This window comes from Vulpes vulpes, chromosome 1 (assembly GCF_048418805.1).
Source record: "Vulpes vulpes isolate BD-2025 chromosome 1, VulVul3, whole genome shotgun sequence".
Classification (NCBI taxonomy): domain Eukaryota; kingdom Metazoa; phylum Chordata; class Mammalia; order Carnivora; family Canidae; genus Vulpes; species Vulpes vulpes.
The window spans coordinates 76,719,965-76,747,187 of record NC_132780.1 but is presented as its reverse complement, the minus strand read 5'-3'; the positions used below and the strand labels follow the sequence as shown (position 1 = coordinate 76,747,187).

Here is a 27,223-nt window from a genome sequence, read left to right as displayed (position 1 = left end):
CACTTGAGACCACTGAACTAAAAGGTTAGCCAGAAGATCAGTGTTGAGGGTGGAACAGAGAGGAAGACAAGAAGGGAGGGCAGCAGCGTCCTGTTTTTGCTTCGAGGCTTCCAATTTGTCAGGTGTCCGCTTTCATAATAAGGGTGCATCAGGCCACTGTGGTCGACCAGCATGCTCATGTGAGTTGTTCACGCTCTGAAGCATTCCCAAGAAGCTGGATGGAGCGTTAAGAGATGGTTGTGGTGTGTTCAGCTTTTTACTGCAGCTAGAGTGTAGAGATCAGGCCCGAAGGCAGTGACAGGGAAAGGCACGGCCCCTGCCCATGGCAGGCTTACACACTGGTGGGTGGTCGGAAGGGCTGGAGCTTGTTTGGGCGTGGGACGGAAGGAGAAAGGTTAAGTAAAAAGACACTGAGCGTAATCTTATGACACACCAGGCACTCGGGAAGCCTACAGGAGGAGACACACCTGAGACTTGCAACCACTGGCCTCAGGCAGGACCGTACAGACGGGCTCCCCTTGAGAAGACTGTGTTTCAGTCCACATAGGAACTTATTCTGAAGGCTGTCAGTCCCGGGGGCCGCCGGTAGGCGGGGTGACAGCCACTCTTCTTGTCCCTCAGTCTGTGTGATTTCATTCCCACTGTCATGGTGAAGTTCCCACGAAGCCCATTTATCCTTCCTCTCTGGTAGTCACTGCCTTTGCTGTGTCACCTGCTGCCCTGTGGGCCCTCCCCAGGGGCCCTGCACCCCACAAGATAGGGGGCATGACCCTACCTTCACCCCCATCCCTGGGACGCACAGCAGCTCTAACCTTTCCACTGCTATTCTGCGTGGTGCGAGACTGCAGAACTGCAAGCCCCTGGTGGCCTCGCCATCTGAAAATCCTTGGGGTGCCACACCACTCTGGAGGCTCCCAGGGCTCTTCTGTATGGGAGGCTCCTCAGTGTGCTCTTAGGAAGCCTCAAGCTTGGTTTCAGAGCACCCTCAAACTGATTGCTAGTCCCATACGTTGTTTTTTAGTTTCAGTACATAAGAACCATCTCTCAGCTCTTAGGACAACAAAAGACAAAGCATTATGTGTCCGCACTGAGCTCATATCTTTACACCGTTATCTTAAATGACAGCCAGACTCGTTTGACACGACTGAGACCACTTGCCCTTGATTTTTGCCCCTGTGAGGCTGCTGAGAGGGTGCTGGGCAAGGGTAAATTAAACACTGTCTGGCTGATAATAATGGAGCACGTCCTGTACGTTATTTTCCCCGTCTCGCCGTCTCTCAGAGTGCAGAGCAGATCACCGTGCTGTGTAGGAGTTTCAACGACACGCAGAGTAACGGCATGGAAGGGCCTAGGGGGACTCGGGACCCACCTCCAAGGCCGCTGGCTCGCCACCTCTCTGATGCAGATCGCCTCCGGAAAGTCATCCAGGAGCTGATGGACACGGAGAAGTCCTACGTGAAGGTAACGGGAGACAGTGCGCGTTCTTGCCTGCTCGGTCTCCCTGTGGAGACCAACTGCGTGTCGGCAGGGGTCCCCAGGCCACATCTGCCCAGAACACCAGCTCATGGTGGAGCTGCCCTTGGGATTGCTGCCCAAGAGGGTGACAGGGCGGACGAGCTGAGAGGACTTGGGGAAGAATTCGATTCTCCGCTCATGTTGTTACCAAGGCAGCTTTCGCTATGGAAACAGATGTTCTGGTTTGTCATCTGCAGTCCGTGGGAAGGGAGTCTGTGCTGTGGGAAGAGAGGGCTGGGGGTAACTTTAGGGGATGAGGCCCCGGGGAGCAGCTTGCTCACAAGCAGCCGTCGGTGCGGCCCCCAGACCTGCCTGGTGGAGGTCGCCACATAGGACAGGTCCCACACAGGGCCGCTCCCACCCCGGCACGGAGCGGTAGGTGCCAAGAATCTTCGGTACCCGGAGAATTCACTTACTTTTCTCTGAGGCCCCCAGTGAGTAGTTGGAGAGACATTCTGTGGCAAACACCAGCACCTGGGAAGGAGGGGAGTTGTTCTGTGTAAGTGTCTGCTGGAGCCTGGCGCTACCGTAGCCCCCTGGCTGGCCAGTCGCTGGGAGCATGGCACAGGCGGTGGGCTGAGAATCCCCCGCGCTCCGCCTCAGTGGGGTGCTGTGGCCTTGGGTGGTGCCCTCCAACTCCCCCTCTCACCGGTGTGCCCTTGTTCCAGCATGCGTGCGTGTGTGCACACACACATGCACGCACAGCTATCAGCTTTCTCCACAGGGCAGATCTGAGCTTCCCCTTTCATTAACATTACTGCCGTTTTATCCGGACTCGGCCGAAGGCCTGTTCACAGGTAGCCCAGGAGGACTCTGCAGAGCTCCTCCTTTTGATCCCATAGGGGAGAAGGAAAAGCTATAGAGTGGACTGCTGAATTTCAAATCCCATTATGTCTCGTCCCATATCTAATGTGGGGAGATGACGTGAACATCAGGGAGTGCAGACTAGATTTCTGGATCACCCTGTGATCACGGCTTTCCCGAAGCCCCTTTGTGTGTCGTGCGGTTTGAGGCTTTGGAGACCCTCTGACCTTTTGAGGGAGGGTGTTCATGAGCTTTCACCCACTGAGTCGAGGGCGGAGTGCAGTTTCTGTTGCTGCTGTCAATGCTCTGTTTTACTGTTGGGCCCCAGTGCACCGGGAGGGTTGTCGCACTGAGATGCTGGTGGAGTGTCAAGGTGGATGTTCTGGGTGAGCTACACAAAGAGGACCCTTCTCTCTGCAAGAAACCTGCATTTGTTTTCTTAGGGCTGCAGCTGTCTGGCGCCGCGGCTCAGAGCCCCCCTGCTCTTGGTGTAAGTCCTCCTGAGCAGCACCAGCCGGCACGAGGAATGAGGGCAGCCCGTCACTGTCTGACCAAATAACCAGCACCGGGTGCCTATTGTGATTCACATACACACACCATTTTTATTTTGTAATTTCTTTTTGTGGCTGACGTTTAACACGGGATTTTTACTTCTTGTTCATCTAACCTTGATCCCTGCATGCAACTTGGAATTTTCAGCATTGGTGTGTTCCCTGAAATACAGTTCAGTAACTTCTCACATCTCTCTGCTCTGAGGCGGTTGCTGTGGAAGATGGTGAGGGAGGGAAGGCCAGGGAGCTGTTCACTGTGACACAGTAAAAGGCATCACAGGCCTGTCCACTGGCTCCCAGGACCTATGCCATAAGGTTCTGGAGGCTCCGGCCTCTTACATAGCTCTTCAGTTCTCCATTGTAAAACGAGGGAGCAAAGTAGTGGACTTTGTAATCAATTACTTATAAGCGTTTTCATACTTAAAATTCTTCAGAATAAATGAAACAAAAAATCTTTCCTATTACAAAATTATATACTGGTCTTAGCTTCAAATTATTACATAAACCCATTATCTAAAGAGTTTTATAAACGCAGTCTACTCCCACTATTTTATACTGTTGGAGCCCAATTTATTGGAGTCAAATCTGGCCTAGATTATAAATTATGACTGCATTTAATCTTTGAAAATTTTTTCTTGTATTCAAATATGGGAGTTTGAAATTCTGCTAACGTGCCAAACCCAAAGTTGAAGAGCTTCCCAGATCTTGTCCTGTCCTTCTCAGCTCCATGGTGGGGCTGTTACCATGCTCCCTGATGCACAGGAGGCGGCGAGGTGAGCTGGTCACGCCCAATAGGGGTGCCTCGCCAGAACTCCCCTTCTCCGCAGGCAGGTAGATGTTCCCACTGCACTTGTCCACAGAAAGAGCCAGGCTCTGCCACCAGGCTGTCTAAGCAGAATCAGTGGTCCAACTGCTGAGTGCACTGTGGTATTAGCCTCTGTGAATTCCATCAGAAATACTAGCAACCACTTTTAGGGTCATGAATTTTAACAAGACTTGAAATCCATCGTTCCCAGTGGGAGTCTGGAGCTGTGGTCAGGGTTGCTGGAAATTCTTGGATATTTTGGAGACACGCACGATGAAGAATCTTTTCTTCCATCTTTCAGGATCTGAGCTGCCTCTTTGAATTATACCTGGAGCCACTTCAAAATGAGACCTTTCTCACCCAAGATGAGGTAATCGGTCCCCTTCCCCCTATCTGCTAACACACACATTAGTCTCTGTTTGTTCTTTAGTGGGCCTCCCCAGAGGTTTTATCTGCTGATCCCCAAAAAAACATCCAGGACTTCTGGATCATCAGAGGGACTCAGGCATGGACTCCTTCAAACCCTTTTTAATGTGGCCTCTGCAGCAGCAAGAGTTTACCCATGCAAGATACTTGATGTCCTTTTTTAAGAGGAAGGTGTGGCCAAAAGTTATTCTTTAATTCATGACTTGACAATGTTAAATATCAGGAATTAGATCTTTTCTGCTGACTTCCATTTTTCAACAACTTGAATCCCAAAAAACGACCCATTTATAAAGTTATTTTAGAATTCCCAGAACCAGAGCTATAAAAACTCTGTGTATAAACTATGTCTCGGAGTGAACATGCTGCCTTCTTTCAAGGATTTAGTTCTGTCTGCTTCTTGGTAAACAATTTGGGATTAGTCTGTGCCTCTGGGATTAAAGTGTTCTCTGGGTCTTCATTGCTGATGTCCTCTTTTCAATCCTGGCCTTCATATAGATGGAGTCACTTTTTGGAAGTTTGCCAGAGATGCTTGAATTTCAAAAGGTGTTTCTAGAGACTCTGGAGGATGGGCTTTCAGCATCATCTGACTTTAATATCCTTGAGACTCCTTCACAGTTCAGAGTAAGTATTTTGGACTTGAGTTTAAAGCAAAAAAAGGTGGATAGAGTACAGAACTTTCTCTTGAAAGAGAAATTGCTGTCCCTTGCCTATTAACAAGGTAAATTCAGTGCTTTCATTGCACAGTTTTCCTCTGCCAGGCGGTAAAAGAAGGCTGCATTTTTATCTTGAGTGGTTCTGGTAATCAGATGTCTGGGTGGCACAACTTACGTAGAGTCTGCTTGGTGGTTGACCATGTCCACCACACTTTGCTCAGATCTACTGAAGGGTGTGTAGGGAGTTTGCTTCCGAAGCAGGAGCACCTACCCCTGCATCTAATCTTTCACCTTCATGGTCAAACAAGGCTGGGATGCAAAACCTAGGTCAGTGGTTCTTTTACGGAGCCCAGTCTCCAGTGTGAGCATCAATGACTGGTGAGGAGCCCCTTCAGGGAATCAGATGCAAGACAGAAGAAAGAGGACAGGGCAGTGTGCAGACAGAAGCATTTGTCCCGAGTAACGCAGAGTTGGCTTGATTAATTATCCTCTCACATCATCCATATCCCACTTTGTCAGATGTATTTTTGTAGAACTTTCGTTCTTGTCCTTTGATTGCCCGTGGTGTCAGTAGGCTCTGCTGCCAGAAAGCTTTCAATCAAACTAAAGATCTGCTCAGGGAATGCCAGGCTGTTCTCCGTCTGCTGTGAAAATGGGGCAGTCCTGGGTTTATTTCATTTGGTGATTTCTCCGAGGCATTAGTGCTCTGGTATCTGAAAGACAGATGCCATGGATGCACCAAAGCAGTCAGATGCCATGCCAGAGCCAGCAGACATTGATTAAAGCATCTACAATGTGACTTTTCCCTCCCCTTCTAGAAATTACTGTTTTCCCTTGGAGGCTCTTTCCTTTATTACGCGGACCATTTTAAACTGTACAGCGGATTCTGTGCTAATCATATTAAAGTACAGAAGGTTCTAGAGCGAGGTAAGTTGTTCATACCTTTTAGCTATGCTTTTTTAAAAACTGTTAACCGTGAATTTGCATTTAATAGAGATAAGTGCAGTTTAATGGATCATGTTCCATTCTTTACCTTTAAATTAACAGACATTAAAAGGGCAAATTCTCAGTTTATTTCAGTTTATTGGTAACAGTGAACATGTGTCCTAAGAGCAGAGATGTTTCTCTGCCATGTGTCACTTTGCTGTTAAATTACCTCTGGATTTTTTTTCCCCCCCACATTCCTTGATCTAAACACTGGGAACCACCAACCACTGGAAGAGGACAGGAAAGAATGTATGCCGTTTTCTTCCTTTCTCGTTAACCTTCGTAGGCTTGGGGAGCCACTGTGAACTGAAGCAGTGTATTAACTAAAGTTAAGGTCTTTTTGAGGAAGCCAGGAAAACACTCAGCAGCCCACATCCTGTCCCCGAAGTACTTTTCATCCCTCTACATTTTTATCGTTTATTTTATTGGCTTTTTAACGGAAGCCTTTATTTTTTTGAAGCCCAGGCAGACCTATGTGGTTGACCTCGTTACTCTCCCCTTTAGTGCCAATGCCAGACGTTACTCTGTGGGGCTGAGAGAGGTGCCTGGGTGCCGGAGGCCCCATGCCGTGGGTTGGTTCAGGCACAGGGCCAGTGCATCATGCCGCCTGGGCTTTCAGGAATGGGCTGGTCAGTTGGCCCAGCTGGGGAAGTGCATTTGAAGATGTGATGGCAGCCATGACCTTGTTCAGGTCCACACATACTGTAGGGAGTTTGGGGCCACCATCACCCTCACTGTGGTGGTTCAGTCTATTCCTGTAATGCCCACACCAAGAATGTTGGTTCACCTGATGCCATTCTGTTACTGGAGGCTTCTTTCTGTTGCCCACACCTCTGAGATTCAAATTCTCAAATTTGTGTCTCTCGGAAGTTTTTCTATCCATTGTAATTCTCACCTGTGGTGGCAGAGGTAAGAGGGAGAATCAGTGATGTAGGCACAGGACTGAAGGTTGGGAGCAGCGATGATGCAGTGTGCACAGAGAGCAGACACACAGGTGCAGGTCCTCAGAGTTTCAGGGAGGCTTGACACTGGAAGGTGTCTTAGGGAAATACATGTGCTCCTGTTGACGTTCATCTGAACTGTCTCCAGAAAAGGTTACCAGGCCCCCTGCGTTCCCTTATGGGAACCAGGGAACAAGACAGGAACCTCCTAAAGCCTGAACTATTACAATGTCATACATTTCTTGGATAAGGATGACTTCCCCCAGGGCTTGGATGCCTTCATTAGAACTACAGATGGCCTCATGCAGTTCACTCCCATTATGATTTGCCAGGTCTCTCGAAGCCAGGGAACCAGGGCTCTCTTCTCTGACAGTGGCAAATGTTTAGGGAGACGTCTGTATTTGAACTTTTTAAATTACATCAACAGGGCGGTAGCAGCCAAGGTAAATTCCAAGCCCCTTCCCCTGCTGTCATTATACACTTCTAAGTGGCATCGTCCAATAGGGTCTGAAGGCTGCCCTTCAGTGTTTCTTTCTCAAAACCAGGGAACAGTCTCTCCACGGTACCATGGAAGGCATGTAAAGTTTATCCCAACACTCAGAGCATTTAGCCAGTTCCGCTGATGCATCTCTGCCATTTGGTTGAAATCTGGATCTTTACAGTATTGTAGAAGAGCAGGCTCAAAGTTAAGAATGGAGTCTTAAAGTGCTTTAAGTGAACAAATGCCAGCCAAAATCCATCTCCTCTACTTACTTAAAAAGAGATCTGACTCCATCGGCATTTCCTTCCAGGAACACCTTCTTACTGACAATATGCCATAAAATTAAAGCATATCAATCCTTTGCTCAGTTCTGAACTCAGTTCTGAAGGATCATCTCACCATCCACTTTGTCTGGTGGTCACATTCAAAATGGTACTGCATCTCCTAGAAGTTGTAAATTTTTGCCTTAGTGACAAAACCCCAAATAAGGGTGTAATTTCATTCAAATTGGCTGAATTACAAATGGCTGGTCAACCACTGTCAGCAAGTGGAATCCAAAGCAGCAACTGGTACCCCCACTAGCACTCTCAAAACAAGAAGGGGTTGGGTTCCTGTGTGCCTCCTTCATAATATCAGACACTGGACACAGGTAGATTTCCCTGCCCGTAGAGGTCTGAAGGTCACATCTGGTGGCACTAGATGGCTCAGAGCCATGGAGGTGAAGGCTGCAGTGCTTATCAATTTATTTTAAAAGGAAATAAGTCCCTAAGCGTATAGAATAAATTAATCTGTGGGAGGACAGTAGGGAAAAAATACTAGTTTATTTTGCTATATGATTGTTTTGAAGGGTAGGTGTAGGGTCTGGATAATAGTGTTCTGTGGCTTTCTGAATTGGCTGAAGCTCACTTTTTAGGCACCTCTCACAATGTCTCATGGGTTTGCATGTGAATCTGCCTTTAAAGTCAGACATTTCTACATTTCAACTTGGTGTTCCTCTTTAGTGTACAGACTATACTGTGTAGACAGCCTAGTAAGCTCCTTTTTTTCATGGAATTTGCCACAGGCTGTGATGCTGAATCCATGTTGACAGCTGGGTGCTTGACCCACTGAAGTATTTGGGTTTTTATAAAGAACAGGCATTAGCAACACGGCAGAAGTGGATGATCTATGACTCCATTAAAAACTAAATGAAGTAGGGTTTAATTCATCCTGCTGTGCTCTTCTAAGGGTCTTTTATCCACCTGCTTGTAGCTAAAACTGATAAAGCCTTCAAGGCTTTTCTGGATGCCCGGAATCCTACCAAGCAGCATTCCTCCACGCTGGAGTCCTACCTCATCAAGCCAGTTCAGAGAGTGCTCAAGTACCCTCTGCTGCTCAAGGAGCTCGTGTCGCTGACGGACCACGAGAGTGAGGAGCACTATCACCTAACAGGTAAGAAAACTTTCTGCAGACTGAATGTGACAGCCGCCAAGTCTACGGGACCCTTCTTCTCTAGAGCCCCCCTCCTCCTTTCACATTCTCAGATGTTCCTCAGTACTGCGATTATTAAGCTTAGATATAATTTTACTCTGTGAAAATAGCTAGCTCTATGGCCATCACTTTAGGTGGGCAGAGTTCTTTGGCAAAATTTTGTCTTTGGAGTAGCTCCAAGCCACCCCTCTGGAGGGATGGTTCCATTTTCATTTTTTAAAGTACGTATTTGAGCTCAGTGATTTGAAATCCATTACTTTGGGTCTCAGCAGAACTGTCCTGCCAGAACTGACATGGGGCCTTTTTCCCTACCACCTTGTGAGTTTTTGTGTTGCCTGCTGCCCAGTGCTGCTGATCAAATCCATTGGGTGAGGCTCCACCTTGTGGGGATTTCAGAGCAGAGCCCAGCTCCACAACCCAACTCCTAGTAACAGGTTATGCTTTACAGCCGATGCTGTAACCTCAGAAATTACTGGCCTAAGATACAATTTATCAAATACACAAAGCCCCTCAATTTGATAGTATAAGTAGAGTATCCTTTAAAGAGCTGTTGTGTTTGCATGAGAGAGATACAGTGATTTGTCTTCTACATGTGAAAACTAGGTGGTCTGGTTAAGTTACCTGTAATAAAATACCTGGGTAGAGTAACAAATTTATTAGTAAGTATTAGTATTACTGAATAATCAACAGTGAAAAGGATGTCAGACTGGCTCCTTTTTCTATGACAAGCATACTTTCATAATAAGTAACAATTTTTTAACATGGAATTTAAATTCTACAAATAAATGCTACAAATTATGATTAATATTCAAACAATGTGTGAAAATGTCCTTTTTCATCAAGATGATGTTTAAGTGGGTCAAGAACTGCCTTCCAAACTTCCCTCCAAACTGAACTAAAATACTGAATCAAGAGGACGAAATACGAAAAATACTAAATTTATAGGTAACCTGAAATTTTGCTTTTTGACTTTGCCAAAATCATTTTGTCTCTAGCACACCCAAGTAGAAAATTATAAATAAGCACCATGTATAAATGCAAACAGTTGCTCTGGTCATTTGGGGCATTTACAGAGATATTGGTAAGTTCTTGCTAACAAAGTGTTGTTGTTCACAGTTGGCCCAGAAGAGAAGCAGAATTTAAGGGTAGGTATCCCACTGGCCAGTCTTGGCTCCACTTATTTCTCTCTTCAGAAGTCTGGCAAAATACCTAACCCTTCTGCATCTCAGTTTCCTCATCTGTGAAATGGGATTGTCTACAGTTCCTACAGTCACTGAGTTACTGTGGGGATGAAATGACGAACATAAACCACCTGCCAAAGAACCTGCTGAATAGAAGGTGCTTGATCAGCGTTAGCTGTTATTATTAGTGATACTTTTTACCTGTGTTTTGCCTCATTTAAAAGAGAACTGGAGGTGGGAGATCATTCTGCTCTTCTTCATCATGACTGGAGTACACTAGGCTGCTGGGCTGCAGCGGAGTATGGTGCTTCCGTTAATAAGAACTGGTCTTGAATCCTGAGCTGCTTCATTACTGCTGTTGGTAGGACTTAAACAAAATTTATAAAATAATTTCATATTTTTCAGAAGCACTAAAGGCAATGGAAAAAGTAGCGAGCCACATCAACGAGATGCAGAAGATCTATGAGGATTATGGGACTGTGTTTGACCAGCTAGTGGCAGAGCAAAGTGGAACCGAGAAGGAGGTCAGCAGAACTTCTAGATTCTGAGAGGCTTACTGCATTTGCTCACTGGATCTATAGGTGACCTCCAGACTAGGCTGCCCTGTTCTGGCTCTTCTAGAGGATAATATGCCTAATTTTTTTTTATCTTAATGCTTGCAATAAACCACACCATTTAAGTATAAATGTTATATAAAATTCATTACACTGGTGTAGAAATGTAACCCTATGTCATCTTCACATTGTACAAAGGACAACAAGAAATATCTCCAAGCTTATATTCCTGTCTTCACCTCTTTTTCCATGGGCTATGAGGCAAGACTCACCCCCGGGGCGGGCACGCAGATGGAGCGCAAAAGCTGCAGAGGGAGAATGAATACAGGATGTGGGAGCCAGCAGATATCAGTACCTGATATCTAGTATTGGTGGCTACCTCCTTACTTACAGAACTAGTTTAAGTGGAATTTGACAGTTTCTATGTTTTTCTTTTCTGGTTGATTATTACTAAATTAGAAAGTCTACATGTAAGAAAACAGTTTCAGTAGAGAAAGGCCAGAATAGAAAACAACTGGAGTTAAATTTTTTGTTATGGTTTTCAGTGTTGGTACTTTTTTATATTTGCAGGCCTAGTGTAGGTTATGGATCAGGGGTAGTAACTGTGCTAGAGCCTGAGGTCAGTATTAATGAAGACACTTTGGATGGACCTCTCGAACTGTGGTGGAATGGATGCTAGGGAGTAGATCATGAGGCATGTATCACTTACATATGATGTGTGCAGTGAACCAAATGCCTTCCCATTTATGGTATTTTCCAAAGTTTGATGCTTCGTTCGTATTTTCAAAACCTGTATTATTTAAAGGCCCTGTAAGCGGCTATAAAAATCACATTGAATATACTTGCATTTGAGCAATCCCCATATATATGTATGTGATTCACTGTCTAACACGCGACAGCCTGTCCCTGTGGTCTCCATGTCTTCTTTATCTCCTGTTATGATACAGGTAACAGAACTTTCCATGGGGGAACTTCTGATGCACTCTGCAGTTTCCTGGTTGAATCCATTTCTGTCTCTAGGAAAAGCCAGAAAGGACCTTGAGCTCACAGTGTTTGGTTAGTATCCCATTTGAAAGGATGTAAACTTAAGGCTAGTGAGAATGAAGAACTTTTTAAATCCACCAGTTCAGCTAACTCCTGATTTTCAGGAGTTAGAATCATTGCTATAATGGCTTTTGACTTAACAGAGCCAGCCTCCAACTATTTAAAATGCTGTCGCTCTGCATACTCATTTTCTTGTTCTCCCTTCTGCTTGGCTTAGTGGTTTTGGCCAAGTGTTACAGGAACAGATCTCCTGAGGCTATTTTGAAACTGCTATCTTAATTGTTTGCTGCATTTCAGAATGTCTTAATTCTCACTAAGACTGATTATAGACAGTGTATTCCCACTGAGATGAACACCATGTCCTCAGATTTCAATAAAACCAGAATTTTTTGAAAATCCCCCAAATCTACTTCAGATAATCGCTTTTAAATAAGTAGGTACTTTTGCATCATTCAAATATGACCAGAAGGAAGCACCATTTATTCACTCCTGTGCTAGCATAGTGGGATCCTGGAGCTTCATAAGTTTGAAGAGCTTGGTTCTATTAAAACATTCAGCCTAGATCAACTTTGGAAAAAAGTTTGTACAAAATAATGAAAGACTTTTCTTTTTTTTTCTTTAGTTTTTAAAAGAGCTGTCATATTGGTTTATAAAGAAAACTGCAAACTGAAAAAGAAACTGGTAAGATGAGAAGTACATTTAAGCAAAGCTACCTTTTCATGGCTCTGTCCTGTTAGTGTTGATCTGAGAAGTCTGCTCAGTACCAAGGCCCCACTTGACTAACGGGACTTACTCCTAGTGTGACCAGCCGAACCAGCTATTAGTCTATTTCTTATTCTCCCCACAATGTCTGTTTTAAAAGAAGATGTAGACAAGCACCTGTGCTGGAGCCTACACAGAAAATCAGCTTTCATATATCCGAAAATGGTCCATGTTTGCTCCATACACATAAAAGACTACGTAACTTTGGTTTGTTTCCAAACAAATTTTACCTTGGTTCAAAAAAAAAGAAAAAGAAAAGAAAAAAAAAAAAAAAGCTTAGTTGTGGCTACCATAAGCCATCAGAGTTATTACCATTCAGAGGTAATGAGGACATATAGAAGGCTTGGCTTGGCTGTCATTCTTGCTTGGCATCTAGAAGTCTGCTCCCCAGACCACAGCTCTGGCTTATCCCCACACAGTGTGTGCTCTTTGAGAACGGGAAGCATACCTGACCTGATTCGTTTCTGCACCCTGATGCTCCCACGGCTGCAAGGAGCCTTGCACAGGGAGAATTAAAGCTTCCATTCCCTGCACACCTCCTCTGTGGGTGAGAGCTTGCTCTAACACTTTTCTTGGGGGGCTTTCCTATTACAGCCCTCGAATTCCCGGCCTGCACATGGCTCTGCCGATTTGGACCCATTTAAATTTCGCTGGTTGATCCCCATATCCGCACTTCAAGTCAGACTGGGGAATACAGCAGGTAATTGTTTCTTGTGGGATGATGCCAGGAAAAAGCATTTTAAAGAGACTTATTTGCATTGTGGAATGAAAAACCAGAAAGAACTTTGGGGATAATTTTTGAGTTTTATTTTATAGGCAAGGAAAATGAGGACAAGAGAGGTTGTTACGATGTTGCTCTTCTTGTTTTTGCTCTTTTACAGACTTTTGGAGAAAGTAAATGCCAGTGGATTGCTTTTCTTTGCCAACTACCTCCCTTCACTCTCTTCACTGTTTATTTTCACTATCAATGGTTTTCAACAATTTTTTCTAATATCCTTGATACCCTAAAATTTGTTAAAGAAACAAAGGACCACAATTTAAAATTTAAGAATTTTTGATACACCAGAAAGTCTCTTCAGTTTAAGCAGTATTATAAGTGATACTAGAAAAAAAAAATCTTAAAGACCTTCAGTCTTCCATCTTGGAAAATGTTCAGAGATCTTCTAGAATAACCACATTCTGGTGACAGTGCCTCTGGTGACAGAAAGGACCAGCAGTCTAAGGCATGCCGCGATGGTCTGGGTCCCTGCTTCATTTTTGTTTTGAAGCGCTTATGTTTCCTAACACGGGACTGACTGTGGGCTGGCCTGTTTTACCTCAAGTACCTGGGCACATCCTGCTGTTCCTTCCAAAAAATACAATGAACTGAATGGGGTTGAAAAACAGGATCCCTTTAACCTCTTTCCCAGAGAGATGGAATCCAGGGCCAGGGAGAAAGCATGTTAAGAGAGATAGAAAACTTTACCAGGAAATGTAAAAAGTAATTACAAAGTATTTTTGATAATGATCTGTGAAAGTCAAATGATAAGAGGACAGAGAATATTTGACTTGAGTTTTGAACTTCCATCTTTGGCAAAGTCGTAGACCCTTGTTTTCTTTTATACAGGGACAGAAAATAATTCCATATGGGAACTGATCCATACGAAGTCAGAAATAGAAGGACGGCCAGAAACCATCTTCCAACTGTGCTGCAGGTATTACTGACTTCCAAAAATTAAAGCCAATAGGAATAAGACAGAATTACACTATCTTAAAAACGGGAGTTTATTTTTAGTGCTCTCCTGAATTTTGATGACTTCAAGATCACACCCAGCCTCCCCCCAAATGGCAACTGTGACTGGAGTAGAACATACTGGTTAAATATATATCCAGATTTTAGTGCTCAGAGGCGCTTCAAGAAGGATTGCTTCTCCTTTTGTAAGTTAGGAGGCCAAGGTGCCCAGAGGTTGGGTGATGTGCTGTCAGTCTGGTCATGAGAGCAGTGATGGGACACGTAAGGACTGGGGAATGTGGACACGATGCAGGTGACACTGGACAGAACAGCTATTTTCTCTTCTCCCCTCACCAGTGACAATGAAAGCAAGACCAACATCGTCAAGGTGATTCGGTCTATTCTGAGGGAGAACTTCAGGCGTCACATCAAGTGTGAGTTACCCCTGGAGAAGACCTGTAAGGATCGCCTGGTTCCCCTTAAGAACCGAGTTCCTGTTTCAGCCAAGTTAGGTGAGAACTTTGCTGGCCTTGTGTTTATTGAGGACCATCTGAGCTTCTCTGTGGAAAATATATGTTCCTGCAATAACAGCAGTCCATCCTCGCTTTGTCAAGTACCAGGGGTAGCTTGGTAAGCTCTGAACCAGACACCCGAATCCAGAGTGGTGTGTGAAGGTGGTGGCGATTTTATTTCTGATTTTATTTCCTTTTAAGAAAGTGAAAAGGCCTCTTGCTCCTAGACCTTGTATAAGCTCTAATCACCCCCAACTCCAAGTCCTTGCCTTACTACCAGCTGACACAGTCTCTACACTTACCATCTTATCTGTTTCTTCCACCAAGATGTACAGAAGTCCAGGGGCTGGGCTTTGTTCACTGCAGCAATCCCAGTGCTCAGAGAAGTTCAAGTCATCTAGAAAGCCAATAGTTGGTGAATTAAGGTCAAGAAACCTTATATTCATTCTTAGTCAAATGAACACTCCAAAATAATCACTCCAAATCAAGCTCTTCTTAAACTGTATACCTTTAAAATTCATTTAAATTTTTCTTTTAAATTTTCGGTTTAAAACCCTCTTTTGTATTAACTGTTTTGTTAATATCTTTGGTCTTATTTGTAGTCTTTCATTTTTCCTTTTTTTTTTTTTTTTGTTACAGTGTAACCTCTTCAGATTCACTGTATATTTTCTATTTTTTTCCCTCTATTGCCAAAATAAGCTGTAGCCATCAAAACTATGCTGTAACTGCCCACAGAAACATCACAACTGAGAGCCCCCCTTTTCCCTTCAACGCAAGAGAAAGAAATTAAACACACACAAAGGATTAAATATTCGTATTAAATCTCTGAGAGTTGGCTAGAAATTCCAACAGAGAGAGTTCTCATGAGTGATGAAGGACATTTTCCTTTTAATTGAGAAGTAAGAGAAATAAACAAGGTGAGAAGGCAGGGATAGAATATGGTATAATCTTGGCTATCCAATTTCAAAGTACTTAGTGAAAGAAAGGGACCTAGATTTTATTAGTAACTTTTTCATTTATGCATTGGCAAAATAAGAAAGCCTTTGTAACAGTTTATAGCTTCTTCTATCTAAACAATCGGGCTCTGGTAATTGATCATCTAGAAATGCCAAATCCTCTAACATTTCAAATAAACCAAAGTAAAAAACTTCCACACTTGCAGTATCTGCATTTTCCCCCAAGTTCCAGGATAGTTGGTAAAAAAGATGATAAAATTTTAAGTTATTAATGTTAAATCTTATAATGTACAATGCAAAACTTATGCACTGTGGAGTCTGTTTCTTGATCGTGACAGGAGATGCACTTTTCCTCATTGCAGCTTCCTCCAGGTCCTTAAAAGTCCTCAAAACTTCCTCCAGCAGCGAGTGGCCCAGTGAGCCGGGCAAGGCCAGCTCCCTGGACTCTGACGAGTGCAGCCTGAGCAGCAGCACGCAGAGCAGTGGCTGCCACCCAGGTGGAAGCCGGCAGGACTGCCTGCAACACCCCCAGACGGGCCTGGCTGATTTTCCGGACAATCTCATCAAAGAGAGTGACATTCTGAGCGACGAAGATGAGGACTACCATCAGACTCTCAAACAGGGCAGCCCTACCAAAGACATTGAACTTCAGTTCCAGAGACTGAGAATCTCCGATGACCCGGATGCAAACGCAGCTGAGCAGCCCAGCACAGAGGGCCGACCCAAGGGGGAGCCGCCCAAACTGGTGCGGGGGCACTTCTGCGCCATTAAACGGAAAGCAAACAGCACCAAGCGGGACAGGGGAACTTTGCTAAAGGCACAGATCCGTCACCAGTCCCTTGACAGTCAATCTGAAAACACCACCCTTGATCTCAGTTCTGTTCTGCAGCGAGAGTTCAGTGTCCAGAGTTTAACATCGGTAGTCAATGAGGAGTGCTTTTATGAAGCGGAGAGCCACGGAAAGTTGTAGTGCAATTTCAGTCCGGACATGGGTTTAATTGCTTGTTTTAAACTGGTGGTGAAGTGGAAATTGCAGAAAACCTATTTGTTATTGGGGTTTGTGCAGCATACATTTTCCCACAAAATAGTTGTAAAGATTTAAGTTATTTTAATTTATTATAGATCAGAGAACTAGATTAAACTGATCAGAATCTGTAAGAATCTGTAAATTACTTAGTTTATATCCCTTTTGAGCAGGTATCAAAATGACTTAGGATCCTTAAAATTACAATCTATTTTAATTTATGTGGAAAAAGTAAGATGGAGAAGTTGTGATTAATAGTTTTTAAAAGGTCCCCCCCCACCCCCAATCCTCTGGGCATTTTTCTTTGAGCTGTTTTTGCTTTATTTAAAGCATATTTATTTTGATGTGGGTGAGGGGCACAATGTGCAGATATTTCATTTTTGTAAGGTTGTAACAGATGCTGTTTATACTGAACCTGTCATATCTATGCAGTATATATATTAAAAGAAAGCTTGTACTGTATCTTATTTGATTATATTTATTTTCTCTACCAAGCTGTATAGTAAAAGGGAAATAAGTCACATCTGGTAATCGTATTTTTATTATCCTTCGGTAGAAGACAAAAGTACACATCTGAGCAGCTCAACGTTGTGGAAATCTACATTTGATATGCTGCTTATAGTCCATTTCTCTCCTCCTCTTCCTGATTTTTGCTTTTATTTTGCTTGAGTTCTTCTCTGAAATTGTAAGCAAAGAGGTGTGGGTCTTCATCACACATTTTTCGGTATACATCACACAGGCTCTTAAAGTGTGAGACAGAGAGCTGGCTGGGCCGGAGGGTAGGGTCCACGTCTGCCAGCTCTAACAGTTTCCCAGTGCTTTCCACACGGTGAATCTGAGGGAATAACATTCTGAGAAGAGAAAATCATCAGAATTCTACTTAAGAAATTCTGTAAACCATGATGTGTCTTTCTATTTGCACTTGAAAATGACATCATTTTGATCACTGACAATGGGAGGGAGTGTCCGCGGGGCCCCCAGCCACTGGAGAAGGTTCTTGGCCATGCCACCGCAGCAGGTACAGAGGACCCCTGAAGGCAGAGCTAATCTGACCTGGGAGGTATGTCCACAAGGGGAAATACTTTCCGAAGCGCAATACTAGTATCTTTAAGGTAAGTTTAAAGAAACATCTGCTCAGTTTTAGTCTTACAGAAACAGGTTTAGTTTGCATCATTTCAATATAAAACTTATTTCTTGATTTTTTTGTAATTTGAACTTAGATTTTAGAACTGTTCACTCTCAAGGAATGACCCTTCTTTGCAAAGTTTGAAAACAGGAGGTGTGAAAATACAGAGATCATTCTCTCTTTCAGGTTTACCTTGTGGCAGCTTTACAACTGATTGGAAGTACAGATTTTAAATTTCATCTAACCAAGCAGATCACATTTTTAAAATGAACAGCAAAACTGATGATTGAAATGTTGCAAAACTACACCTAGGTTTTATTTCTTAATAGTAGCTCTACAGAGCTCAGAGATCATGGCCAATGTCAGAGGAGTTTCTCTTACAGGCTGCTGGTCCTCTCAGTAAGGAACTGCAAGTTCTCTATGGTGTCTGTGATATTGGAGTACAGTTTGGTGACCGATGTGTGGGTGCATGTGCTTGAAGGACACCAATGAGGCAAAGCACGGCACACTAGGTTCCCTATCTGTATAAGGGACTGTGTCTGTGAAATGAAGGGGCCCATCATTAAGGTTGGAAACACCAGGGCCAGCTCTTGAGGCCAGTTCTAGCATTCCCAAAAGAGAATATACTTTCTGTTCCCCCACCATGAATCAGGGCCATCAGGTACAGCTGTACAAGTCACACCCTGCATGAAGGGTGATGAGTGTGAACTGAAATCCAGCTGGGGCTCTCATCAAATGATCCTGGCTGGGCCTGCAGCCTATGGGGTGTGTGTGTGTGATCATTCTAACTAGCACCAAGGTAGCCAGTGGCATCTGTCACCAACTCTGCTCTTGAAGTCTCTGCTAGAGCAGTAGCAACTACCTGGTGAAGAATAAACCCTGGCCTAGTTAGAGCCACCAACAGCAAGACAAGGATTTCATATCAGTCAACTCAAATCTGTAAGAATGAGTTGTGGGCTGCAGTGATTTCAGGATGCAGCTCTGAACTGTACCTGAAATAATTTCATGTGCTAAGGGGACACCTCACAAAACCAGAGAAGAGATGGAGCTTTATATTAATGGGGGTGATCGGGAAATAAGAAATGTGTGCCTATAAAGCCAGGCACCTTTAAATAGCTAAAAGTTGACCATATTAGATGGCAGGCTTTTAAACACACACCCACCCCTTCCTGCCTTACTTGGGCCTAATTAAACATTTTCTTGGATGTCCATGAATATAAAATATCACTGTGGTCACTTCAGGGCCTCTGGAGGCATGTGGATTCTAAACCACCATGTTCTGTCTGAGATTCCTGACAGTGGCCGTGTGTGTGTGTGTGTGTGTGTGTGTGTACAGCAGAACAGAAAGCTCCCCATTAAATAAAAACGTGCTTGTATGAATATTTCATGACAACATTTTGGCTGCTCCAACACTGTACTTGCTTCCTGGTTCTAAGTGTGTCCTTAAAAAGGAGATAATTAGTGTGATACTACATTATTTGGCCTTTGGTCCCAGGTTTCTGACACAGAACTTCTAAATCCTTTAAAATTTCCTGTTAGAGGTGATAGCATTATTTGTTATTCCTAATAAAACCCCTTTTCAACCACACCTGTGTTTGTACTAATGTGATGACTCTTGGTAAGGCCCCTAGATAGACTGCTTCAGGGTCTACAACTTTCAAAGGAACCAACCCTGTAATTAGAGGGTTGGAACTTTCAGGCTCACCTCCAGACCCCTCTAGGGAGGAGACGGGCTAGAGACTGAGTTCAGTCTCCGGTGGCCAATGATCTAATAAACTGGATTTAAGAATCCATTGAGATTCTTAAATGATGGGCTCAAGCGGGCTTCCAGGCTGGTGAAACCTGTGAAGTGTTGGGAGGGTGAGAGGGCAGAGAAACTCCGTTGTACTCCTCGGTTCCCATATATACCTTGCCCTACATGTCTTCCATTTGGCTGTTCCTAAGTTACATCTTTTATAATAAATTGATAAAGAGATTTCCTGAGTTCCATGAGCCATTCTAGCAAATTACTGAAACTATAGTGGTAGGGGCAGAGGGATTTGTCACAAATCCCCATTTCATGGCCTGTGGGTTGGAAATACAAGTGGTGACCTGGGACTTGTGACTAGCATCTAAAGTGCAGGCAGTCTTGTGGCCCTAGAATCATTATCCTTCAGGGTCTGTGCCACTCCAGGTAATGTCAGACTTGAACTGAATTGTAGGGCACCCAGATGGTGCCTAAAGAATTGGAGGACTTGTTGGGGTTGGGAAAAACCACCACATGCGGTGTCATAAGTGCTGAGTGTAAAAACAGATTGGATGGTCTGCCCTGAGAAATCATGGCCTCCACAATACAGGGTCACTGTCAGTTTTAGGTTGTGTTGATGTTAAAACCTGTTAGTGGCATCTGAGGTTAAAGCAAAGGTTTGCTTTTTCCTCCGTGAGAGTCAAGGTTTGTTCACCTCGGGATCTGAACGAAGACTAACATTTACAGATCGCTTCAAGAATCATAAAAACAAGATTCTTAATCTTTAAAAGTGCTTAAGGATTTTAGAAAGTGCCAGTGAAAGGAAGAGACGGCATTCTTACCCAAGCCCTCGATAGCAGTACTTCCTTCGGAACTGAAACGTGTTCTGAACCACCTTCTCCACCAGCTTGAACGGCTGCTCTATCCTGGGCCGCACCAGGGGGGTGAAGTGCACCACACCCACGTCCACCTTCATGAGCAAACATACATCATTTTGTGCCATGGCAGAACAGGATTAAGCAATGCATCTTTGTCAAACACAGGCGGACGGGTTGCTGACCGCGTCATTTTCATAAACCTCTGGTTTCGTCCAGGTCCACAGCAGACTTATCTGCAGGCAGGTAAGTCGCTGCACTTGGCGTTTAGCTGACTCAGAGCCACCACAGTTGCGTCTGCTCTGTAATGATATCCACTAGACCTGTGCTTGATGATCGCTTAATTTTAAAATGTAGTTTTACAATGGCCTTTAAGATCAAATAATCCTTAAAGTCAGTAGGCAGCTAATGGATAGCTTTATTTTATTTAGCTTTGGAATGAGTAAAAAATAAGCTGCAACAGCAGTTCTGGCTATAAGGGTGGGCATCCAAACAGAGAGAAGGCAGATGGACCCCCAGGGACTACTTAGTGCTAAGCTCCCCAGAAAGGGCATCAATTAGGACACCACTTATTTGGATACAGACACTGACTAATCAGTCGGACTGAATTCATGACTGTCATCTGCACACCCATATCACATTTCTAGGAGCAACTTGAAATGCTCCAGGAGGCCCAGGCAGGATGAAGTAGAAACCCCCAGAATGTCACCGAGTGGTGGACTAGCACTAGCAGTCGAGACTCACAAGTATATATTCAAAATAAAGGAATAGTATTGAAAGTAAGACAAAAGGAGAAATGGAGTCAAAGCAGTTACCACACACAAAAATGCCTTACAGAGACCATGGGTCTAATAAATGGGAAGTCTGTTCATAATTTACAAAGGCCTCAGTCTCTAAGGAATTGTTAAATTTCCTCCTTAGAACATCACACGGACACTACAAAGGCTAGGAAAGTACAGCAATTTATGAAGTAGGGATTGTACCACGGCTTTTCAAAAGGAATTAATTCTATTTTTTAAATTCCACAGGAGTTGTCTTGTTCTTTTAGGTGTTGCTTCTAAAAATCCTTGGCTATAGAACTCCTTAAAATCAGCCTGTCATCCATGAGAATGGGAGTATTTTCAATTTCTTGATTATAGGGTGGAGGGAAAGCACTTGTGTATGATGTGAGACTGCATGGACAAGAAAAGAAAACGAAGCGATGCCCATCATCAGGTGGCCTAGACCGCTTTCAGAGGAGCCAGTGGTATGTCTCTTACTGCCTAGACCTACCCCGTCCTCAAACAATCACCGATACTGTCCTGAATGTTTCAGAAGAGCTGTGGTGTGCCTACGGGATGACTAGAAGAGACCCACGGTAGCAATGCTGAGGATGGCCTAGGCAGGAGATTGAAAACCGCCAGCAGAGAGGCCTTTCCACACCAACTCCCTTAAATGTCCACCAGCCTCAGGCTTCTTTGGTGGAATCATGGTTGTTCCACTTCAGAGAATGACTTTCTGTAATGTGAAATGTTCTCATTAAATTTTAATAGTTTTTCAAGTTGTGTTCTATGTGTTTAATCTGTTTCTCCCAGTTCAGTAACAATACTTTCACAGGAAATGAAGCACTCGGTTGAAAGGCCAGGACTTTCTGCAGATGGGCACGAAACCCAGAAGGGCCCAGGGATCCTGGGGAGGTCTATAAGGCACTGAGGAGGTAAGGGTTGTGGCTTCGGGGTTGGGGTGGACAGGAGTACTACAGGAAACAGGCAAGAAACACGGCTTCATCTAAAAGTATTTCTGTGGCAGGAAAGAGAGCTAACCTGTGTGTAAGGTGGTGCAAGAAGCTGCCCTAGATACACTATAATGACTTTAAATGTCAAAGACTCTGCTCAAAAACTCTGAAACATCATTCCCATTTTTCCTCCTATTGATTTGGAACAGAGACGTGAACCCAGCTGTTCAGGGAGGTTCTAAAGCCTCACCCTGCCATCACTCTGTATGTCTCCATGTCACTCCCCCCGCTCAGAGCACACTGGCAGCCTGTCCTGTGTCTCTCGCTCTGCTACCCTCTGGACTCAACTCCTCCAACCCTCCTAAACCCATTCTTCCACCTGCCAGTCAGTTCTGATGGAATTCTTCATAGGCACCAGTGGGATCCAACAGCCTGCCATTCTCCAGGGAAAATAATCTTTTAGCAAAATAGATACAGCTTAAGCCCTGGCCAACCCCAGCCTGTGAGATATTGTAAAAACTGTATCATGTTCAGATATTAAGAACAAAGGCACAAATACAGGGTTAGATACATTCATTTCCCTTTTAGGACAGAAACTGTCATCTCCAGCTTCTTTGGGTTTTAAAATTTGGCCTCTTCTTCTGATTTTATTCCTTTGAGATCCACTTGGTGTTTCCAAATACAGGAAATGTCTCACATTTACTTTAAATAAAGTTTTAAGCCCTATACAAATATAGCAACACCCTATGTTAACTGCAGCAACCTTCCAAAGTTCAAATGTAATTTTGATACGCAGTTAAGTTGGCTAACAGGATATCCCAGCTAAAAGATAATACCCACTCCTCACAATCCAATACAGTTCCTATTTAGTGGAGGGCCCTGAAAGACTCAGTGTGAGAATGGCTATTTCAGCAATGTGTCCTGCCTCTCTGGGAAACCTCCTGTACTCTTCTCTACAAATCTTCTCTACTCCTGCCCCCCAAAAGCACTTTTCAGAATCACTCTGAATGACGGAGACCATTTTCCTTAGAAATACAGGAAAGCTGCTTGGTAACTAGGGTAACAGATACAAAAATGTTTTTTACTTATAAGTGAAAGCTTATTTAACAATTGCAACCATCATTTTTCCTTCCCTGAATTTAACTCTATTAAAGGATTTCCTTACAAAAAAGGTATCAGTACATAGGCACTAGATGCACTTAAAAATTCTATTTTAATGTTGTCAGCCCCTTTCCAAACTCAGTCTACTGGTATACCAAAACGACCTACTAAAGCTTCAAATTAAAGGATTTATAAAGAATTTAAATATTTGCCTCTCAAATCCTAGTATCAATGCCGTACCAAGATTATGTTTCTCGACACTAGCAGCTGTGGCTACAAAAGGCTGCAGGCAGCAGTTCCATTTTCCAGGCCAGTGTGTCTAGGGCATGACTAGTTAAGAGCTCAGAGCAGCACTCTGGACTCATAAGAGACCTGGGATGCGAAGCTATTAAATCTCCAGTCTTAGATATTGCCAACTCAGATCTCAAATCAACGTAGAAATAGAGACGGGCAGAATTTCAACCTAGTTCCTGAAAGCAGAATTTCTGTCTTAAGTTCCTGATGGATAATCATAATATGCCAAAGAGCTAAATAACCACCTTCGTGAAAAGACACAGAAACAACAGGAGCCATTACCTAAGAAAGGGTCTTCAACACTTCCTCTGGCATTCAAAACCATTAAAGGACAACCCAATAGGAGGAAAATTGATTAGGAAACCACAGTTTATAATTAGCTGAGCTAGAACCATAATTAGGAGAGGACAGATTAGGGTGAGAAAGAATAACAATAGGGGATAATTGAAAAGCTTTCAAAAGCAAGAAGAGAAGGATTCAAAGCTCAAGGTGGCACCGTCTCAGACTCATGTAGATGGGAATGGGAAGGGTATGGCTGGATCTGAGGTGTCCGGCATCACCTGACTTTTTTTTTTTTTTTTTTTGAAACAGTTCTCTTTACCCGTGATCACTGAGTGACGCCTGGGGCAGGGAGGCCGACCAAGAGTCTCGGGCGAGGGCTCCCCCACCGTCCTCCCTCCCCCCACGCCACGTCGCCCAGTGGCATCGTGGAAAGAGGATTCTCCCATGCAAACCCCGGAGCCGGAGGGGAACAGGGAGCGCAGTTCTGCCCCCCTGTCCCCGGGGCACGGACACGGCCACAGCACGGAGGGGGGGGAGAGGCCCTGGGGACACGAGACACTGGGGAGGAAGAGGGGTCCGCCCGCAGCTGACCCCAGGCACCAGCGACCTGATGCGGTGGCGGGGCGGGGATGAGTTTGGGAGTGTCCCATTCAGCATCAGGTGAAAATGACAGAGCAAGGTGAACACACTCACTGGGGGATGCCTGGGTCCTGCACCCACCAGTGTCTGACTCTTCAGGTACCCACACCGAGCTAACGACAGCTTCTACTTACAATTGCTCTGATACAACAGATAACAGAGTGCCAAGTCACCAATGCCTGGGATATTCTAATTATGTATTTTGTAGAAAAACATTTACACTTATGAATGTATGTCAAATTTCCTATAACTGGTTTATTCTGCCTGTAATCTTTGTCCCAAGCCCAAATTAAGGACAGAATTTCAGTCCTAAAACCTTAAAATGCAGACACTTGAATAGCATTACGGGTGTTCCAAACCAGTATATTCAACATAGGCTGACACACTGTTCATACCCACACACATCTCTTTGAAGTTTAGAACTTGTATTTTCTATAGCAATATTAATTTCTCCGAAAGTGCTATACCCCACCTTTTATTTCTCCTATACATTTTGGAATGGTTTTTCTCTCACTTTCCTCCTTGGAATCTCAAAACCGTCACAGTACTTGTCCCTCGGAGGGTAAGTATGTAAAAGAACAACAGTGAACTGAGAGCAAGATGAGGAATAAGCTAGAGAGGCCCACATGACGGGGGCAGATGGAGAGAAAGAGTTTTACTGTGTAAATTATGCATGTAGATATATGCATGTCAGTAAATATATGTATATATGTATATAAATTATGCCTATCAGTAACAAAAACAGCAAGATGAGTCAGGGTCTCGTGGTCCCAAAATAGGGAGACAATTTCAGGGAGATGAATGCTTAATTCTAAACAAAGCACAAGAGGGATGAGAACTAACACCTCTGTTACATTAAACCTGGAGTTCCTGGATGGTCATGGGGAAAACGCCTTTCTAAAACCATGGATTTGGTATTTGTGAAACAGCAGCATCTGGAAGTGTCCTGCTCCTGCTGGAACCACAGGTGGTAGGAGCACACTGGACAATCAGGAGGCCTGACCTCTGCTTTTGCAGGCCCACAGAGACTCCCAGCACCTCCGAATGATCCATTCCTCACACAGAATTTCAATCTAGGCAAACTCACAAAGCACTCAATAAATACTGCTGCTATGAAAAATATTAATATTAAAAGACTCATAAATGAGTGCAGATGTAAATGTATTAACTCATAAGGAGCCATAACTGGCAGAGACTAGGCACAAAGTTGCCTTGTCAGTACCTTTCCTTCCTATAAAAACTACCTATAAATGCAAGCTCCATTATGATTAGAAGATCGTGCAGTGCCACGAAGAGGAATGAGTATATACAGACTGATGGTCGTAATGGTCATGGGCACCAGCCTGAGGGCCCGACTACTCACTGGCACATGCAGTACTAGGTTCTCCTCAACTCTGTGCTACAAGCACCCAGACCAATGTTCCTTTTGCTGAGGAAAATGTACTCATGCTGTCCTGCTCTTCTTGTTTCTGACTTGAAAGACATTCTTTTTAAAAGATGGATTCTATAGCTACTGGATCGCATCTTCTACACATTTATTTTACTAGTTTAACTCATGGAGGTCTGGGGGCCTCAGAGTCTTCCCTATGTATCACCAGAGATGTAAGAATAAATAAGGGAAATGATTAGAACTGATGCAAGCTTTATAATTTGGAAGATCACAAAGTCCTCATGAACTTATCCAGGGCCCTAGAGTGTGCACTGGGGCTGAGATGCAGGAGCCCTATCTGGGTAGGAGAGAAAGTCACAGGGAAGAAAGGTAAAGAGGAACAAGAAAATAGGAGGGTCAGTTCTAAAAGGAGGCATGCTCAGTCCACCATCCCAGTTACTGCCACTAAATGAAGATGTTTTTAAAAAATGTCCTGCTCTTCGAAATGATGTGCAAAGAGGGCACAATGGTAAGGCCCAACAAATACACATTTACACTACCTGTGAGACTGAAAAAATCTGATCTGTATATGTCATCACTCACCACAAAATCCAAAGATAGTCTTAATATTCTAAAATAATGTGAGGAAGACACAAAACAAGTCCTTAAGATCCTTTCTCATAAAGATAAAAAAAAAAGGACAAACAAAATGTAAAAATAAGGTAACATAATAAACTAATGTAACTGCAACTTATATGTAGTCTCCCCTTATCGATGGTTTGCTTTCCATGCCTGCAGTTACTGGTGGTCAACCACAGTCTGCAGGCAGATGATTCTCCTTCTGATATACTGTCAGAAGGTCACCAGTAGCTTAACACTGTGTCACAGCACCTACGTCACTCCCCTCCCTTCACTTTACCATGTAGGCATTTTATCCTCTCTCCTGATCATAAGAGTACAGTAAGATATTAAGACCACACATAGCTCTTAGTACAGTATGACTGTTATAAGTATTCTACTTCATCACTAGTTATTGTTCGTCTCTTACTGTACCTGATTTATAAAGTTTAGGTATATGTACACACACACACACACACACACACACACAAAACATGCCATATAGAGGGTTCAGTACTATCTGCAGTTTTAGGTATCCATTTGCGGACTCTGAATGTATCACTTATGGATTAAGGGTGGGGGGAGTACTCTGCAGAAACATGTACCTGACTTGCTATAAAAATAAACCTAATTAGGATGGCTGCATTAGACATTTGAGAACACACATAAACCAAAGAATATTCTTTTTTCTTTTTTTTTCCAGAGAGACAGTGTGAACCCGTGTGCATGGAGGGAGAGGCAGAGGGAGAGGTAGAGAAAATCTTAAGCAGGATCCATGAACAGCACGAAGCCTGACACGGGGCTCGATCTCACGACTCTGAGATTGTGACCTGAGCCAAAACCGAGAGTTGGACACAATCACCTGAGCCACCCAGGCGCCTCACCTCATCTTCATTTTTAACAAGGTCCTCACTATAACCAACTAATCCATAACCTACTAATTTTAAAATTTAAAGTCTTCAGGCTGGCCTAAAACTTTACTTTAAAACTAACAGGACCATAAAAATGGAGGAAAATAAAGAACTGATCATGTTCACAGCTGATATTATTAATTTCATAAGACTGGGTCAGAAGAAAATATTTTAAGATTAAGTCAACCACT

The 27,223-nt window shown here is 43.8% G+C and overlaps 2 protein-coding genes across 8 annotated transcripts in view; one reads left to right on the top strand and one right to left on the bottom strand.

The window, feature by feature from the left end:
* The window catches only part of TIAM2 (TIAM Rac1 associated GEF 2), a 219,048-nt gene extending 202,150 nt beyond the window's left edge, over positions 1 to 16,898 (top strand). For 5 of the 7 annotated variants that reach the window (XM_026018706.2, XM_072767317.1, XM_072767302.1 and 2 more), the window contains 12 exons: positions 1,282 to 1,461; positions 3,977 to 4,045; positions 4,597 to 4,722; positions 5,573 to 5,681; positions 8,415 to 8,594; positions 10,220 to 10,338; positions 11,316 to 11,424; positions 12,035 to 12,093; positions 12,769 to 12,874; positions 13,781 to 13,868; positions 14,243 to 14,397; positions 15,716 to 16,898. In XM_026018706.2, the coding sequence (XP_025874491.1) occupies positions 1,339 to 1,461; positions 3,977 to 4,045; positions 4,597 to 4,722; positions 5,573 to 5,681; positions 8,415 to 8,594; positions 10,220 to 10,338; positions 11,316 to 11,424; positions 12,035 to 12,093; positions 12,769 to 12,874; positions 13,781 to 13,868; positions 14,243 to 14,397; positions 15,716 to 16,323 (1,851 nt within the window). In that variant the 5' untranslated portion in view covers positions 1,282 to 1,338 and the 3' untranslated portion in view covers positions 16,324 to 16,898. The remainder of the gene's footprint in view (positions 1 to 1,281; positions 1,462 to 3,976; positions 4,046 to 4,596; positions 4,723 to 5,572; positions 5,682 to 8,414; positions 8,595 to 10,219; positions 10,339 to 11,315; positions 11,425 to 12,034; positions 12,094 to 12,768; positions 12,875 to 13,780; positions 13,869 to 14,242; positions 14,398 to 15,715) is intronic. The other 2 variants (XM_072767283.1, XM_026018705.2) reach the window with 1 other exon arrangement.
* Positions 15,197 to 27,223, bottom strand: part of TFB1M (transcription factor B1, mitochondrial) — a 68,023-nt gene continuing 55,996 nt past the window's right edge. The window contains exons 6-7 of the mRNA XM_026018710.2: positions 20,072 to 20,199; positions 15,197 to 17,228 (exon numbers count right to left, since the gene is read on the bottom strand). Of these exons, the coding sequence (XP_025874495.1) occupies positions 16,994 to 17,228; positions 20,072 to 20,199 (363 nt within the window). The 3' untranslated portion in view covers positions 15,197 to 16,993. The remainder of the gene's footprint in view (positions 17,229 to 20,071; positions 20,200 to 27,223) is intronic.